Source organism: Macaca fascicularis, chromosome 3 (assembly GCF_037993035.2).
Source record: "Macaca fascicularis isolate 582-1 chromosome 3, T2T-MFA8v1.1".
Taxonomy (NCBI): domain Eukaryota; kingdom Metazoa; phylum Chordata; class Mammalia; order Primates; family Cercopithecidae; genus Macaca; species Macaca fascicularis.
Window position 1 is genome coordinate 34,130,284 of NC_088377.1, and position 19,214 is coordinate 34,149,497.

The 19,214-nt window shown below is 49.5% G+C and overlaps 1 protein-coding gene across 6 annotated transcripts in view; it reads right to left on the reverse strand.

Annotated features, from left to right (window-relative positions):
• Positions 1–19,214, reverse strand: part of PRKAR1B (protein kinase cAMP-dependent type I regulatory subunit beta) — a 184,964-nt gene that overhangs the window by 132,395 nt on the left and 33,355 nt on the right. For all 6 annotated transcript variants that reach the window (XM_045389832.3, XM_045389833.3, XM_045389831.2 and 3 more), the window contains exons 3-4: positions 5,511–5,681; positions 1,854–1,945 (exon numbers count right to left, since the gene is read on the reverse strand). In XM_045389832.3, coding sequence (XP_045245767.2) covers positions 1,854–1,945; positions 5,511–5,681 — 263 coding nt within the window. The remainder of the gene's footprint in view (positions 1–1,853; positions 1,946–5,510; positions 5,682–19,214) is intronic.

Genomic DNA, 19,214 nt, shown 5'->3' on the forward strand with positions numbered 1-19,214 from the left:
CCTTTCTGAGTGAGATTCCAGCAAAATGTATCAAAAGCCCGTTACAAACACGCACCCCAACACCTATCAGGATCTTAATAGGCCAATCTCTGACCCAGCAACCAGAATGACAGGAGTCTCCTGCCTAACCGCAGAGTTACTACTCACAGAAACATTGTAGCGCAGAGAAATTAGAATCCTCCCACGTGACCTTGGCAAAGGCAGCAGTTAATAAACTCTGATTCATTCTTACAATGGAACACTGTGCAGATACTCACAACAATTAGATTTGTACTTATACGGAAGGACTTCTTAGACCCATCACCAGCAAGGAGCAGAGCACAGAACAATGTGTCTAGTGTGCTCCCAGGGTCCCCACCTGCGCTCCTGGGCACACACCTGCAAACACAGAGGGCGGCTAGAGCCCCCCTGGACCACCACACAGTCGCCCTCCAGGAGGGGGAGAAAAAGACACTTTCTCTTTGTATTTTATACCTATGGAGGTCATTTAGATTTTATATAGAACTAGTATCAAAATGTCTCAGTCAATCCAATAAAGAATTATAATTTGTCAAATAATTGTTTTAAAAGAGAGAATTTTCAATGTTGCACATCCTTTGATCACATCAAGGAATTTACCTCAAAGAAAGAAATGAACAAGTACTCCAGGATGAAAACGCAAGGATGACCACCAAATGTTCATAAAATTAAAAATGCAGGCCAGGCGCAGTGGCTCACGCCTGTAATCCCAGCACTTTGGGTGGCTGAGGCAGGTGGATCATGAGGTCAGGAGTTTGAGACCAGCCTGGGCATCATGGCAAAACCCCATCTCTGCTAAAAATGCAAAAATTAGCCGGGTGTGGTGGCGGGTGCCTGTAGTCCCAGATACTCAGGAGGCTGAGGCAGGAGAATTGCTTGAACCTGAGAGGCAGAGGTTGAAGTGAACCAAGATCTCACCACTGCAGTCTAGCCTGGCCAACAGAGCAAGACTCTGTCTAAAATAATAATAATAATAGAGATTTTAAAAATGCAAACAGCCACAATAGGAAAACATCTAATTCACACAGAAATTGACAGCACAGACCACTGCAGAACCCTTACTGGCGTGGAAAGATGTTAAGGACGCCCTGAGTGTAAGGAAACAGTGTAGAATGAGATGCTATTACAGACGGGATCTGTGCACAAGGTCAATCCTTAACGACTGCCCCCCAAATATCCCCAAGGATTATCTCTAGGCATCAGATGGAGACATTTTTGCTCTTAATCTTTTCAAACTTTTCTGATTTTTCCAATTATGTCTATGATCACCATCCCCACATATGGCACCCAAGCCCCTTCACACTCGGCCTTTTCCCTGAATAACCCTGACCTCCTCTGTCCCCTCACTGTGACCCTGCAGACTTCATCTGCTGTCACCTCCTGCCTCGAGCTTCCAAGCTCCCGGCACAGGCAGGAGCCGCAGGAAAGGTACATCCTGGCCCCATCTCCCCCGCGAAGCGGTGAGCTTAACAACGGCGAGGCACGTCCATGCATACGGAAGAGGCCGGAACACGAAGCCCACAGTCATCACACCACCCGTGCCTTTCTAGGTATAGCGCGCGGGGGAACCGCAGATCCAGACCCGGTATTTGAGGAAGGCAGCCGGGTCCTCCTAGAGCAGGGATTCAGCTCAGCAGCAGGGCAGGTGCACGCAGCGTAGTATTTCGGGAAGCCACCCCTGCCTGGCGAGCCCACGTTTCCAGAGAGCTGTGACACGCTTCTCCTGGCACCGAGCATTCCGTGATCCACGGCCCGTGAGTCAGAGAAATGGCAGAGCCTCCCTGGAGGCCGGGGAGGGCGGTGGTGATGCCGGGGCGGAGGACGAGTCTGCCTACCTCCTCTCGTTGTCATCCAGGTGAGCGAAGAGCACATTCTTGGAGATGGCCTTGGCCAGTGCAGTCATGGTCTTGTAGTCCTTGGGAATCACCTAAAGCAGAACCAAAACATCACCACGTGAGCCACCCTGTCCTGATGCTGTGACGCGGCCTGAAATCTCCCCATTCCACCCTCAGCTTGCCGTTATCAGGCAATGGTACAAATATGCAATTTGAAGTTTAATGTGCATTTCTCCACTATTTTTTCTTTTAAACAGTCTTGATCACAGCTCCCTGCAGACCTCCTGGGCTCAGGTACTCCTCCCGCCTCAGCCTCCCAAGTAGCTGGGACCACAGGTGTGCACCACCACGCTTGACTAATTTTTTTTATTTTTACTAGAGATGAGGTCTCAGTATGTTGCCCAGGCTGGTCTCAAACATCTGAGCTCAAGCAATCCTGCCACCTCAGCCTCCCAAAGGGCTGGGATTACAGGTTACAGGTGTCAGCCACCGCACCAAGCCTCTTTTTTTTTTTTTTTTTTTTTTTTTTTTTTTTTTTTTGAGACGGAGTCTTGCTCTGTCGCCCAGGCTGGAGTGCAGTGGCCGGATCTCAGCTCACTGCAAGCTCCGCCTCCCGGGTTTACGCCATTCTCCTGCCTCAGCCTCCCGAGTAGCTGGGACTACAGGCGCCCGCCACCTCGCCCGGCTATTTTTTTGTATTTTTTAGTAGAGACGGGGTTTCACCATGTTAGCCAGGATGGTCTCAATCTCCTGACCTTGCCCGTCTTGGCCTCCCAAAGTGCTGGGATTACAGGCTTGAGCCACCGTGCCCGGCCTCCTCTTACTACTTTCAAAATGCAGTCACGTGTCATGTAATGATGGGGAAGCGTTTCTGAGAAATTCATCATTAGGCAATTTCATCATCGTGCGAATATCACAGAGCAACAGACACAAGCCTAGCTGGTGTAGCCTAACTATGCACTGAGGTTAGAACGTGACAGAGCCCATCACTCCTAGGCTACAAATCTGTACAGCATGTGGCCATCCTAACACTGCAGGCAGCTATAACACAACGCTAGGTGTATCTAAACATATCTACACAGGCCGGGAATGGTGGCTCACGCCTTTAATCCCAGCACTTTGGGAGGCCGAGGCAGGTGGATCACCTGAGATCAGGAGTTCGAGACCAGCCTGGCCAACATGGTGAAACCACGTCTCTACTAAAAATACAAAACTTAGTTGGGTGTGGTGGTGCACACTTGTAATCCCAGCTACTCGGGAGGCTGAGACAGGAGAATCACTTGTGCCCGGGAGGCGGAGGTTGCCAGGAGCCAAGATCCTGCACTCCACTGCACTCCAGCCTGAGTGACAGAGCAAGACTCCATCTCAAAAAAAATAAACAACTAAACAAACATATCCACACAGAGAAAAGACACAGTAAAAAATACAGTATCATAATCTTACAGGACCACGTATATGCAATCTGTCAACAACCAAAGTGCGGTCATGTAGTGGGTACCTGTATGCAGTATGCTGTTATTGGCTGCAGTCACCCCACGGTGCAAAGATCTCAAAACCCATTCCTCCTGTGTGTCTGTCTGTCTGTCTGTCTGAAACTCTGCACACTTTGATCAATAATTCCCCACTCCCTCTCTGGATGAATCAGAAGCACTATGAACACCTCAGATGCCAGGATGTCCCCCCTTAAAATAAAACCATGCAGGAAGGTCGTTTAGGCCATAATGAGAGCTAGTGTGGTGCTCGGGCCACCCGGGAAGTCCCTGTCTGTCCAGGTGCAACAGCAGACCACGTAGGCTTAGGCGTGCTGTGTGTTTAACGCACAGAGGCCCTGTGCAGACGTCTTTGAGAGACAGCACTCCAATCTCCTAAAAAGTCACTTCAATTCTAATGCTTGAAAGTGTTGGCTGGGCACGGTGGCTCACGCCTATAATCTCAGCACTTTGGGGGGCTGAGGCAGGTAGATCACCTGAGGTCAGGAGTTCGAGACCTGCCTGGCCAGCATGGTGAAACCCCATCTCTACTAAAAATACAAAAAATTAGCAGGGCGTGATGACAGGCACCTGTAATCTCAGCCAATCAGGAGGCTGAGACAGGAGAATCACATGAACCTGGGAGGCAGAGGTTGTGGTGAGCTGAGATCGTGCCATTGCACTCCAGCCTGGGAAACAAGAGTGAAACTCTGTCTCAAAAATATATATATAAGTGTTTTGTTTTCAAATCCTTTCTATTTACAGAGGAGTTGCAAAGATCATTCCCGTGCACCTTGCAGGTCCCCTGATGTTACCACCTTACATCCTAGGATGCATTTATCACAACCAGGGAGGCCATGTCGATATGTGACATGCACGAGCCCCACACCAAATCTCTTCTTCCTTTGTTTTGCCTGAGTGGCCTTTTTCTGTCCCAGGACTCTGTCCTGTCTCCCCTGTGCCCTCTGGTCTGCGACAGTTCTTCACACTCTCCTCATGTGACATGAGCAGGGCTCGTCAGGCATTCTGCAGAGCGTCCTGCAATTTGGGTTTATCTGAGGTTCTTCTCATGGTTAGACTGAGGTTCTGGGTCTTGGGGAGGTAGACCCCAGAGGCGGAGTGCCCTAATAAAATGTTTAACAATGCTTGTGCTAGCTTTAATTAGCTGATTATAAAAGTATTAAGGGCCGGGCGCGGTGGCTCACGCCTGTATTCCCAGCACTTTGGGAGGCCGAGACAGGCGGATCACAAGGTCAGGAAATCGAGACCATCCTGGACAACATGGTGAAACCCCGTCTCTACTAAAAATACCAAAAAAATTAGCCAGGCGTGGTGGCGGGAGCCTGTAGTCCCAGTTACTCGGGAAGCTGAGGCAGGAGAATGGCATGAACCTGGGAGGCGGAGCTTGCAGTGAGCCAAGATCGTGCCACTGCACTCCAGCCTGGGCAACTGAGCGAGACTCTGTCTCAAAAAAAATAAATAAATACATAAAAAACAAACAAAAAAGTATTAAATACTGGGGAAAGGAATGGGGTGTGTGTGTTTAGGAAACAGAGTCTCAGTTCTGCAAGGTAAGAAGGTTCTGGAGATGGTGGTGGTGACGATTCCACAACAATGAGAATGTGCTTAACGCCACTCAACCATGCACTCAGAAACGGCTAAGAGGGTATTGGAGACTGACTTGTGTCTCCCCAGAAATTCACATGTGGAAGCCCTAACCAGCTATGGTATTTGGAGAGAAGCCTTTGGGAGGTGGCTGTGGCTGTGGCTGGATGGGGTCATGAGAGGAGGGCCCTGAATAATGGGATTTGTGCCGTATAAGAAGAGACCAGAGAGGCTGCAGGAGCATGGGAGGCACACAGCCCAGGACAGTCTCTGCTGACTCCAAGGACCTAGGTGCTAGCGAGTCCTTTCCCTTCCCTGAGCCTGCGAGGATCCTAAAGCCGCCCTGGGGCTGCAGAGACCCCACACAGAGCTGCTCCCATAAATTCGAGCTCAGTTCATCTGGCAAAGACAGTAACAAACCAATCCCGCCCAGAACTGCGTCCGCCATCACCCACGTAGTCCTCCCTCCGACCAAAATGACACTGAGGCCCCAGGAGGACGAGGGTGCCCTGTGGGGGTCCAGGGAGCTCACGGGTGACAGCCACGTGCCGAGGCCTGGGGACGGGAACCCCGTGAGCCTCACCTTCCTGACATAGGACACGGCGTCCTCCTCGGTGTACACCTCAGCGCTCACGCCTCCTCGCCGGCGGCGGGCCTTCACCACGGGGTTCGGGGGCGTGGGCGACACCTCCTCATCATGGGAGTCCGACTGTGAGTTCAACTTCTGCCGCGCCAAAATCTGCCTGTTTTCTTCCTGTGTGGGAGAGGAAAACACAGAAAGGAAGTAAGAACCTGGCTGTTGTGGCCGGGCACAGGGCTCACGCTGGTGATCCCAACACTGTGGGAGGCCCAGTGGGAGGATCGCTTGAACGCAGGAGTTGGAGATAGGGTTGGGCTTTGTGTCCCCACCCAAATCTCATTTTGTGTCCCCACCCAAATCTCATCTTGAATTGTAATCCCCATCATCCCCACGTGTCCAGGGAGAGACCTGGTGGAGATGATTGAATCACGGGGGCAGTTTTCCCCTTGCTGTTCATGTGATAGTGAGGGCATTCTCACAAGATCTGATGGGTTTCTAAGGGGCTCCTCCCCCTTCACTCAGCACTTCTCCTTCGGGCCACCTTGTGAAGAAGGGGCTTTGCTTCACCCTCACCTTCTGCCATGATCGTAAGCTTCCTGAGGTCCCCCCTAGCCATGAGGAACTGTGAGTTAATTCAATCTCTCTATAACTACCTAGTCTCAGGTGGTTTTTTATAGCAGTTTGAAAATGGACTAATACACCCTGTCCCTACAAAAAAAAAAAAAAGAATTAGCTGTAAGTGGTTTCACCTAAAGTCGCAGTTTCTGAGAACCTGTCAACATTTCTGTGTAAGTATCAGTTTTGTGAGACATTAAAAAATAAAGTGGATGAGGCTCTCTGGGTAATTTTTATAACTGTCTGTAAATCCACAATTATCTGAAAATTAAAACTTTAATTTGCTTTTTAAAGTGGGTGAGAGGCTGAACTGGCATGGGGTTTATGGAGGCTGAGATGACAAGCATCTGGAGGTCTGCTGGGAGGAGGGGACTGGAAGTTGAGCCCCGAGTCACCGTATAATGACCATGGTTGTGTCCTCCACATGGGTTGGGGTTGCTCCGAAGCCCACCTTGCCTTGAGCTGTGGATGGCAGGACGCACCACCCTGCAGACCTTGCTCCTGCCCACAGACAAGTGCACCAACCACTGTCCAAAGCTCTTCAGCCACTCTTAAGCCTCATGCATCCAGCGTGGTCTTAGTCAGCCTGTGCATTTCAATCCCACCAGGGCCGATGTGCCTTTCCTCTTGCACCTGGAGGACCTCTGTTTGCATAACCTGCAGCCTAAACACTGACCTCCACCACCCTCAAAGGTGGGCTTAGGACCAGGGACGGGGGGCTCTGTGGTCTGAGGACACACCTGGCCCTGAGCTGAGCCCCTTTCTTGCTGCAATTCTGCCTCTTTGGGAAAAGGGTGAAGTAAGAGGTGGGAGGAAGGAAAGAGGGAAGGAGGAAGGAGGGAGGGAGCAGGGCATAGGGAGGAGGGAGAGGAAAAGTCAGGAATCAGCAGTGCCAGGCAGCCTGGAGAGCCCAGGAGCCTAGTCCCCATCCTAAGGCCACGCCAGGTAGCCCAACTCATGGGGACCACAGCTGAGCACACTACTTTCCTAGAGTGCTGTGTGACCCTGATTAGTTGCTTGACCTCACTGGGACTTATCTGTGAGGGGAAATGAAGACACGTGTCCCTAGCATCATAGCAAGAAGAGACTTCAGGCCGGGTGTGGTGGCTTCAGGCCAGGTGTGGTGGCTTCAGGCCGGGTGTGGTGGCTCACGCCTATAATCCCAGCACTTAGGGAGGATAGTTTGGCCCCAGGAGTTCAAGACCAGCCTGGGCAACATAGTGAGACCACATCTCAAAAAAAATGTGTTGGCCAGGCACGGCGGCTCACGCTTATAACCCCAGCACTTTGGGAGGCCAAGGCGGGCGGATCATGAGGTCAGGAGATGGAGATCATCCTGGCGAACACGGTGAAAACCCTTCTCTACTAAAAATACAAAAAATTAGCTGGGTGTGGTGGCGGACACCTGTAGTCTCAGCTACTCGGGAGGCTGAGGCAGGAGAATGGCGTGAACCCGGGAGGCAGGGCTTGCAGTAAGCCGAGATCGCGCCACTGCACTCCAGCCTGGGCGACAGAGCAAGACTCCATCTCAAAAAAAAAAAAAAAAAAGTATTTTAAGGAAAAGAGATTTCAACCTGTCCTAACAGATACGAACTGCTCTGTGTGCAGAAGCAATGCTGGCTCACGTGTCCTGAGTGTTCACCTTGGTCACTCATGCCCTACTCAGACTCGAGGTAGGTGCGGCCCCCAACCCCTCACACAGATCAGGCACATAAGGCCCTCGCTCTCCCTCCCGGCCTCACCCTGATCCAGCCCCCCGCCTTCCTGATGGTCCTCTGAGGGCTTTGGTCCCCCACAGCTGGGAAGCTTCCCAAAAAAAGATGGCGGCCCCATCAGGCAGGGCCTTGCTTCATGGACCAGGAGGTGGAGGAGGAATTCAGGGGCAACCAGGCCAAGTTCCCTACCAATGCCTTCTGACATCCCAAAACCCAGACATGCCCACCTGTGACAAGGCTGAGACCGCGGTTCTGAGGTGCCCACCCTCCAGGGGCACAGGAGCTCTGACAGATGCAGACACCACAGGTGAAAGTCATCAAGATCCAGACCTGGGACCATGGGAGCCCAGGAGCCTGGGAGCCAGGCAGTCCCCCAAGGCCAGGAGCCCAGGTATCCTGTGGCTGCTCCTCCTCTTCCCTTTTACTGTGGAAATTCCCAAACTACACAAGAGTAGACAGAGTAATACAATGAATCACCAAACGCCCGTCACCCACCCTCAACATTATCCAAACGGAGGCAGTCCTATTTCATTTCACCTCCACCCACTTCACACAGACACAGACACACACACACACACAGGATGGAAGCAAATCTCAGATATAGCATTTTAAATACTTCAATATATATCTCTAAAATGCAACTTGTTAAAACATAACCACAATCCCCATTATCATCTTCTGTGAGTTGGATGCAGTTTGTCCCTCCTGAAATTTGATCCTCAATGTGGTGATGTTGGGAGGTCCATGAATGTAATTTTTTATATTAATTAATATAATTCATGTTACATATAAAATATAATATACATATAACAGTAGGAAGATACACCATGAAAATATCTAAAAAAGAGACAAAAAGAGAAAAACATGTGTGTGTGTGTACATATATATAAAATATGTTTTTTATATATATACACATATAGCAAAAACATTCCAGGAGGCTCAATATCTGATTAACACCAGTTCCAGAAGACAAAATAAAATAGAAATTTGCCAGAAATAAAAGAAAAATTTCCCTAAACTGAAGAATATGAGTGTCTTGGTTGACAGAGCCCACAAGATTTTCATTCCTAGTAAAAGGATCTCTTATACTGTACTTCCAGGGATGAGAATTTTCCAAAAGCTCCCATAGAGAAAAGTCAGGTCACCTACAAAGGACTGACAATACGAATGGCTCAAACTTCTCAAAAGAAACACTAGACACTAGAGGACAATGAAACGAAGCCTCCAATATTCTGAAGGAAACTTCCTTTCAAGCTAGACCTTTATACCCAGCTAAACTAGCATTCATGTTTGTAGTTATAATAAAGGCATTTCCCCAGTATACTTGATCAATAATTTTTAACTTTTAGAATGTGCTTACAGACAAAGCATAAAAGGCATAATTCTAGTTTTTGAAAAAAATATAAATATTATCAATGCAGACAATGCAAAATGAAAAGTTCAGATAACAAAAAGGTAATAAAATTTTGAAGAGGAAAGCTAAGCAGGGTGGATATGTGAAGACCTTTGCCTTTTAAAATGGAGAATCAAAGAATATAGTTCACAATGAAATTATAAAGGTGTTAGTGTATCATTTAAAGTTTAGGATTTTAGAAGGGAAATAATAAACGATTTTGAACTGGTGATACAACTATACTGGGAAGATGGAGAGAGAAGATGGGGTCATCTGGCATTGCCCAAAGTCAACAGAGGGTGTTGATAATTTTAGTTATTATTTACCACCACTCTGACCCAAGCCAGCATTCATCTCTCATCTAGAATATTGAGATGGTTGTTCTTGCAGTTAGGTATTTTATTAAATCATAAATCAGGTTTTTACTCCTGGTAATGACAAACTAAGTTGTTTAGATTGAGCTTTCTGGAGAGATTGACTAGAAAACCTTGATGAAATGTTAAAAATGTATTTTTGAAAGCATCGGAGAGCTACCACATCAGAGAAGAATTACAAGGCCAATTTCAAGAAGACAGAAACCCAAAGAGGTGAACACAGCACTTGGAACCATGAGAAGTGTCTACAACAAGCAGCCAAGAAATGACAGGCTGAGGTTTCAACAGATTTGCAGAGGTAGGAAAGACCAAAACTGGAACTTAGGGCCTGCCTAGGAAAAGGAATCCTAGTAAATCCTCCAGATTTTGTGTTTGGGCGCAAAAGACTTTCTGTGGACACTAGAAGGAAGGATGAGCTGGGATTAAGCCAGCCTCCCCGGGACTGAAGCTCAGCTCAAATCATCTTAATCCCTAATTGGATCAGGGTGATCCAGGATTGCCAGCACCCCTAGGTTAGCCATTTTTCCAAGGCAATTACAGATTCTCTCAAAAGGAATATATCAGCTTCAAATTTTCTCTTTAATTTTTCATACATAATGTTGGGAACTTGATCAAAAATAACTCAGATACAAAGAGACAAGATCATGTAATCAAAACCCAAGAGAAGCAAAAGACAACACAAAACGATCCCCTCAAGGGATGCAGATCATGGAATTAATGGACGTAGCCTTTAAAGTAATTATGCTCAGTATGCTCAAGGAAATAAAAGATGAAATTGAGAACACTGGCACGGAACTAAGAAAAAAAATTTTTTAAGGCATATGGAAATGCTAGAATCTAAAAAACATAAAAATTGGAACTAAGAACTTGGTGGATGGGTTTAACAGCAGATGAGAAACACAAGGGAAGAAATTAATAACCTGGAAAATAGATGAAAATATCCAGACTGAAGTACAAAGACAGAAAAGGAAAGCAACTATAGAAAAGTGCTGAAGAGCATGTGGGCTATGGCAAAAAGCTCCAGTTTATGTGAATTTGAGTTCCAGATGATGGGGAGAGAATATGGCAGAAGCAATGTTTGAAGAGATCATGATGAAGAATTTTCCTAAACGAATAAAAGACATCAGGCCACAGACTCAACAAGCACACAAACTCCCACACAGGATAAACCGGCATAGCGTGGTAAACCGCAGGAGCCAAAGACAGAGAAAAACCTAAAATGCAGCCAGAAAAAAGACATTACCGGCCGGGTGCGGTGGCTCACGCCTGTCATCCCAGCACTTTGGGAGGCCAAGGCAGGTGAATCACCTGAGGTTGGGAGTTTGAGACCAGCCTGACCAACATGGTGAAACCCCGTCTCTACTAAAAATACAAAAATTAGCCAGGCGTGGTGGTGCACACCTGTAATCCCAACTACTCGGGATGCTGAGGCAGGAGAATCGCTTGAACCCGGGAGGCGGAGGTTGCAGTGAGCTGGGATTGCATCACTGCATGCCAGCCTGGGCAACAGAGGGAGACTCTGTCTCAAAAAAAAAAAAAGAAAGAAAGAAAGAAAACAAAAGAAAAAAAAGACATTACCTCCAAAAGGGCATCACAGACCTGACAGCTGACTTCTCAACGGAAATAACAAAAATCAGAAGACAAGAAAGATAGCATCGAGGTTCTACTCCTCATCCACTAACTGTCAACCTAGAACTCTATACCCAGTGTGAAAACAGCCTTCAAAAATGAGGGTGAAATACAGCCAACTGCAGACAAACACACTGAAAAATCCATTCCCAATAGGCCCACTGGCAGGAAAACACTAGGAGCTATACCTCAGACAGGAAGAAAATGACCCCTGGGGGAAACTTGGAAATGCTGGAAGAAATGAACCAAAGAACGTGGAAGTGTGGGGGTAAATCTACACACGCGCTAGCCACATAAAATACAACACAGGCCCGGCGCGGTGGCTCACGCCTGTAACCCAGCACCTTGGGAGGCCGAGGAAGGCAGATCACCTGAGGGCAGGAGATCACCTGAGGTCATAAGGCCAGCCTGGCCAACATGGTGAAACCCCATCTCTACTAAAAATACAAAAATTAGCCAGGCAGGCACCTGTAATCCCAGCTACTTGGGAGGCTGAGGCAGGAGAATCACCTGAACCCGGGGGACAGTGGTTGCATTGGGGCGAGATGGTGCCACTGCACTCCAGCCTGGGTGACAAAGAAACACTCCACCTCAAAAAAAAAAAAAAAAGCCGGGTGCAGTGGCTCACGCCTGTAATCCCAGCACTTTGGGAGGCCGAGGCAGGTGGATCACGAGGTCAGGAGATTGAGACCATCCTGGCTAACACAGTGAAACTCCATCTTTACTAAAAATACAAAAAATTAGCCGGGCGCGGTGGCGGGAACCTGTAGTCCCGGCTACTTGGGAGGCTGAAGCAGGAGAATGGCGTGAACCCAGGAGACAGAGCTTGCAGTGAGCTGAGATCACACCACTGCACTCCAGCCAGGGCGACAGAGCGAGACTCCGTCTCAAAAAAAAAAAGAAAAAAAAAGAAACCCCATCTCCACTAGAAAAATACCAAAAAAGTAGCTGGACGTGGTGGTGTATGCCTGTAATCCCAGCTACCCAGGGGGCTGAGACAGAAGAATCACTTGATCTGGGAGGTGGAGGTTGCAGTGAGCCGAGATTGCACCACTGCACTCCAGCCTGGGTGACAGAGTGAGACTCCATCAAAAAAAAAAAAATGTAAGACAGATTGCACACTCCCCTGCCCACTAGAACCCTCCAATGGCCTCTGATCTGAGTTGAAACAGAATTGTTTATGTCGACCGGGAAGGCCCTGCGTGATCCACCCTTAGCGCCATTTCCCTCACCTGCCCCAGGGCTCTCTGCTGTCCTCCCACACGAAACACACTCCCGCTTTCCACTTGTGATTCTCTGCCAAGGACAGCCTTCCTCGATGTCTCAGGGCTCCTCCCTTCCCTCCCTAGGTCTCCACTCAAATGTGACCTTCTTGGTGCAGGAAAACCCTCCCATCACGCCTCTCCTCCCCTCCAGCATTCTGCAGTCCTCTCAGTAGGGGCCGCGGTCTCACAGTTACGTATCTGATGTACTTTGCATCTTAACCGTGGTTATTGTCTGTCTCCCTCACTAGGATACTGCCTGGGCTTGATTCACAGCTAAATCTCTGGTGCTTAAAACAGTGCCTATGTACAGTGAATGCTTAATACGTATTTGTTAAATAAATATCAAAGAGACAAGATCATGCAACCAAAGAGACAAGATCATGTGATCAAAGAGACAAGATTATGTGATCAAAAATCAAGAGAAGCAACAGACAATACAAAGAGATCCCCCCAGGGGAAGCAGATCATGGAATTCATGGACAAAGACTTGAAAATAATTAGGCTCCGTATGTTTGAGGAAATAAAGGACAAAATTGAGAACACTGGAACAGAACTAAAAGGAAAATGTTTTCAAAGCCAAATGGAAATGCTCGAATCCAAAAACATAATAATAAACAAAAAAAGTATTTCAATTTTTGAAGAAAACAAAATTTTAAATTCACATCACAGAGTAACCCAAGATATATTAACAAAATTGTAAACACTTTCCTTCTTTTCTTACTTGGTATTTTAGCTAGGCTTTGACTACAACCACACAACAAAAGAAAAAGATGGGGAGGATAAGGAGGGGACGGGGAGGAGAGCCTGCATATAAAAAAGAACCCAAAGAGAACACTTTTTTTTTTTGAGATGGAGTCTCACACTCTTCACCCAGGCTGGAGTGCAGTGACCGGATCTCAGCTCACTGCAAGCTCCGCCTCCCGGGTTTACGCCATTCTCCTGCCTCAGCCTCCCGAGTAGCTGGGACTACAGGTGCCCACCACCTCGCCCAGCTAGTTTTTGGGTTTTTTTTTTTTTTGTATTTTTTAGTAGAGACGGGGTTTCACCGTGTTAGCCAGGTTGGTCTCGATCTCCTGACCTCGTGATCCACCCGTTTCGGCCTCCCAAAGTGCTGAAATTACAGGCTTGAGCCACCGCGCCCAGCCTTTTTTTTTTTTTTTTTTTTTTTTTGAGACAGAGTCTCATGCTGTTGCCCAGGCTGGAGTGCAGTGGCGTGATCTCAGCTCACTTCAAGCTCCACCTCCTGGGTTCATGCCATTCTCCTGCCTCAGCCTCCCGAGTAGCTGGGACTATAAGTGCCCACCACCACATCTGGCTAATTTTTTTGTATTTTTAGTAGAGACTGGCTTTCACCATGTTAGCCAGGATGGTCTCAATCTCCCGACCTTGTGATCCGTCCACCTTGGCCTCCCAAAGTGCTGGGATTACAGGCGTGAGCCACCACACCCAGCCAAGAACACATTTTTTAAAGAGCTGAGGGAGGGAGGCCAGGCTTGGTGGGCTCACGCCTGTAATCCCAGCAGTTTGGGAGGCCAAGGCAGGAGGATCACTTGAGGCCAGGAGTTCGAGACCACCCTGGGCAACATGGTGAAACCCCATCTCTACTGAAAATACAAAAATTAGCCAGGCCTGGTGGTGTGCTCCTGTAATCCCAGCTACTCGGGAGGCTGAGGCAGGAGAATCACTTGAACCCAGGAGGCAGAGGTTGCAGTAAGCTAAGGTCGTGCCACTGCACTCCAGCCTGGGTGACAGACTGAGATTCTGTCTCAAAAACAAGAGCTAAGAGGGGAAGGGGGTGAGAGTTGAAAAATGACCTGTTGGGTGCCATGCTCACTACCCAAGCGGTGGGGTCATTCATATCCTAGACCTCAGCGTCACCCGAGTGGTGGGGTCATTCATATCCTAGACCTCAGCGTCACACAACATCCCCATGTGACAAACCTGCACATGTACCCCCGAACCTAAAATAAAGGTTGGAAAAAAAAGAAGTTAAATAAGAAGCCATCAACAACAACAGAAAAACATTTCAAGTGCTGAGCTATTGGGATCAGCGTGGAATTTCTTCAACTTCGTGCGTGTTGCTGTAATGTTAACACAACACAAACAAATTGGAAGAAACCATGTCATAATAAAAGTAAACTATTGTGTGCCACCGTGCAGACATAAACACCACTAAAACCACCTAAATAAATAACAAGTCCCAGAAGCAATGTCCCCACCAGCTGCACAGCCAGAAGACGGGGCTCCTCAGGAAGGGGCTGGTGCTTCTCAGACACTCAGAGGCCTGAGTGTAAAATAACGCAACGCCCAGCAGTCCTGGGAGCTGCACTGAATGGGCGCCGGCTCTGAGGGTGACCAGTCTCCACTGCATCCTCCTCACCGGGCCTGGCAGCTGGCGTCTCCACTGCCGGCCACCCCACGCTCCTGTCAGCCTGCACTTGGGAACCCTCCTTCGCAGTGGCCCACTGCAAATCCAACCCAAAGGGTCCCACACCCACTCAAACCGGCCAATGGAAATGGGTTTCCATCCATGAAATGAGCCCACAGATGATGGGGAACCCGGCCAGGCCAAAATCAGGAACTCTCTATCAATCGAGATGTCTCCTCTAAAAACCGTGAGATTCCAAATCCCCTGCCTGGTCAGGAGGGGTGTAGGAGGGCAGCTTAGATGGAGAGGGAGGGCCTCCACTCCCAGGGACGAAGATGCAGCCAGGGCCCCCCAGCGCACCCCAGCCAAGCAAGGAGAGCAAACGAAGACAAAAGCCGGGCATTACCAGTGGATCCATGTCCACACGCCCTTCCGCCTACACGCAGTCCTTTCGGACAGCCCAAAGTGGGGCAGACACCCTGCCAGGTGCTGAACGGCACGTGGCCTCCGTCCTGGTCTCCATGGAGCTGTTGGAAGCCCAGCGCCGTGACCTCACACGGTCAAGAGCGGTTCTCTCATGGACAAAACGCCGGGGAGGGGAATCCAGGGGGCCGTGGGGATGGCCCAGGGGGCTCTGCAGACACCAGCAATCACCTCCTGCGGAGATAGCGTGTGCCCTGAACTCCCTGCCAAGTAAACACCTCATCCCTCTCCAGTCACCATGACAACGGGCCATCTCACAATCTCTCAGAATGGCATAGATGCCTCCTTGGAGCTGCAAGTCCCTTGCTCACATCCATCCCCAGGCTGAATCACTGGGAGACAGAGATCAAGGGTGAGATGCTGCAAATACGTTCTCGTACCTTTACGTCCTTCTAATCAACCTCGGGGATCGGCTGCACAGGACCCACTCAGGGAAATCATTACATCAGCATCCGTTGCTTCTACACAAACCAGGAGGTCTCACTAGAAACGGCAGGTGGGCCAGACACGGTGGCTCACGCCTGTAACCCCAGCACTTTGGGAGGCCAAGGCAGGCAGATCACCTGAGATTGGGAGTGCGAGACCAGCCCGACCAACATGATGAAACCCTATCTCTACCAAAAATTAGCCACGTGTGGTGGTGGGCGCCTGTAATCCCAACAACTTGGGAGGCTGAGGCAGGAGAATCGATTGAACCCGGGAGGCAGAGGTTACAGAGCACCACTGCACTCCAGCCTGGGCAACAAGGACAAAGCTCTGTCAAAAAGAAGGAAGGAAGGAGGGAGGGAAAGAGGGAGGGAGGGAGGGAATGAAGGAAGGAAAGAAGGAAGGAAGGAAGGGGGGGGAGGGAGGGAGGGAAATGGCAGGTGCCTGGGCAACAAGGGTGAAGCTCTGTCAAAAGGATGGACGGAAGGAAGGAAGGAAGGAAGGAAGGAAGGAAGGAAGGAAGGAAGGAAGGAAGGAAGGAAGGAAGGAAGGAAGATGGCAGGTGCATCACAAGTGAGGGGTTCCAGGCCTTTGTTTGTAGAAATTACTAGAAATAGTAGCAATAATAGAGGTAGAAGTGAGTCGGCAGGAACCTGAAGCCTAGGAGTTGAGAGAGGTCGGCCGCAACCACTCCTCGCAACCACTCCTCGCAACCACGGTGAAAATTGTTTACATCAACACTGAGGCTCTGCAGTCACCTGGGAAAAACAGAAGCCGCGGGCAAAACTGCACTCATCATACCAGAGTAATTTTTAGGCAGTTCACATTGCCTCCTGGAGGGTGGGGAGGCAGGGACACAGCTGGAGGCCAACTCGGGCACTCAACACAGGTTTAGTCAGAGAGAGGGCAAGAGGCAGGACAGCCCTGGACAGGGAAAGGTAGGTTCTCAACCCCATAGTAGGAAAAGCCGGGGCTTCATCCCAGACGCCCTGCAGGCTGGAGGGGGCGAGAAGAGAGAGTTTGTTTGAGCAGGTGAGTGGGAATTTTTTTTTTTTTTTTTTTTTTTTTTTTTTTTTTTTTTTGAGACGGAGTCTTGTGCAGTGGCGCGGTCTCGGCTCACTGCAAGCTCTGCCTCCCGGGTTCACGCCATTCTCCTGCCTCAGCCTCCTGAGTAGCTGGGACCACAGGTGCCCACCACCACGCCTGGCTAATTTTTTGTATTTTCAGTAGAGATGGGGTTTCACCATCTTAGCCAGGATGGTCTCGATCTCCTGACCTCAGGTGATCTGCCTGCCTAGGGCTCCCAAAGTGCTGGGATTACAGGTGTGAGCCACTGCGCCCAGCCGATTTTTTTTTTTTAATTGAGATGGAGTCTCGTTCTGTCACCCAGGCTGGGGTGCAATGGCGCAATCTCGGCTCACTGCAACCTCTGCCTCCTGGGTTCAAGTGATTCTCCTGCCTCAGCCTCCTGAGTAGCTGGGACTACAGGTGCGCACCACCACGCCCAGCTAATTTTTGTATTTTTAGTAGAGACAGGGTTTCCCCATGTTGGCCAGCTGGTCTCCAACCCGATATCAAGTGATCCTCCTGCCTTGGCCTCCCAAAGTGCTGGGATTACAGGCGTGAGCCAGTGTGTCCTGCCAGGGTTTTTTTTTGTTTTTGTTTTTGTTTTTTTAATTGAGGTAAAAGTCATGTAACTTAAAGTTAACAATTAACCATATTAAAGTGCACAACTCAGCTGCATTGACACATTCACCGTGCTGTGCAACCACCACCTCCGTCCAGATCCAGGACCTCTGCAGACGCTGTGCCATTCAGCAGCTGCCCCCCGACGCCTACTCCAGCCCCTGACAGCCCTGAATCGGCTTCCTGTCTTTGTGAAACTGCCTGTTCCAGCTACTTCACAGAAGCAGAATTGTGCATTTGGCCTCTTGCGTCTGGCTCATTTCACTGGCATTACGTCGCCAGGGTTCGTCCGCGCTGTGCCGTGTGTCAGGTGCTTCACTCCTTTCTGCAGCTTTCCCTTGTATGGAGAGGCCACATTGTTTGTCCTCGTGAGCTGATGGACATGTGGGGTTTTCACAATGTGGCTCCTGTATGCAGTGCTGCTCCGAACGCTCATGTAGAGGTATGTGTTTGAAGACCTGTTCTCAATTCTTCAGGGTGTGTACCTAGGAGTGGCACTGCCAGGTACTGTGTCATCCACATGTTTAACTTTCCCAGGAAATGCCAAGCTTCCTTCCACTGTGGCTACACCAACTCACATTCCCCACAGCAGTGCACGAGGGTTCCCCATCCCCCACACCCGCACAACACTCATGTTACATTTTTGGTTTTGTTTTTAATATGGACAACATGCGTTGGGTTTGGGATGTACTGCCTTTGAGATAACAGTGAGACCCAGACTTGGCCGGGTGCAGTGGCTCATGCCTGTAATCCCAGCACTTTGGGAGGCCGAGGCAGGCAGATCACGAGGTCAGGATATCGAGACCGTCCTGGCTAACACGGTGAAACCTCGTCTCTACTAAAAATACAAAAAAATTAGCCAGGCGAGGTGGCGGGCGCCTGTAGTCCCAGCTACTCGGGAGGCTGAAGCAGGAGAATGGTGTGAACCTGGGAGGCGGAGCTTGCAGCAAGCTGAGATCGTGCCACTGCACTCCAGCCTGGGCAACAGAGCAAGACTCTATCTCAAAAAAACAAAACAAAACAAACAAACAAACAAAAAAACCAGTGAGACCCGGACTCGGGAATGGCCCACAGAGAACTGGAGTTCAGACCTGGGACCGAGACATAAGCTCCAGGGTTTAGACCCTGGACCAAGACACGAGGTCTTGTCTGGACGCTCAGCTCCAACAGATCCCACAAAGCCATTCCCAAAGAGACTAGCCCAGAGCCAGAGTAGCTCACCAAGGAGAGGGGGACAAGGGGCCTCCTTCCCCTAATGCACAGGCCCCAGGCGATGTGCCTGGCGAACTCCTACATATACTTCAAAGCCTGTTTCAATGCCACCTCCACAGGAAGCCTTTGGGTCCCCTTCCCCCACCCACCACCAGTGCACTCTGCTCAGACCTCTGTGGGAGCTCACATCACATGGCCCCAAGATGACGTGTTGCACGAGTTCATTACCCACCCCCATCTCAGAGACACAGTGCCAGGTGCACTCAAGAACCAGGCAAAGGGCTGGGCATGGTGGCTCACACCTGTAATCCCAGCACTTTGGGAGGCCAAGGTGGGAGGATCACCTGAGGTCAGGAGTTCAAGACCAGCCTGGCCAACATGGTGAAACCCCATCTCTATTAAAAATATAAAAATTAGCTGGGCGTGGTGGCGGGCGCCTGTAATCCCAGCTACTTGGGAGGCCGAGGCAGGAGAATTACTTAAACCCAGGAGGTGGAAGTTGTGGTGAGCCGAGATCGCACCACTGCACTCCAGCCTGCAG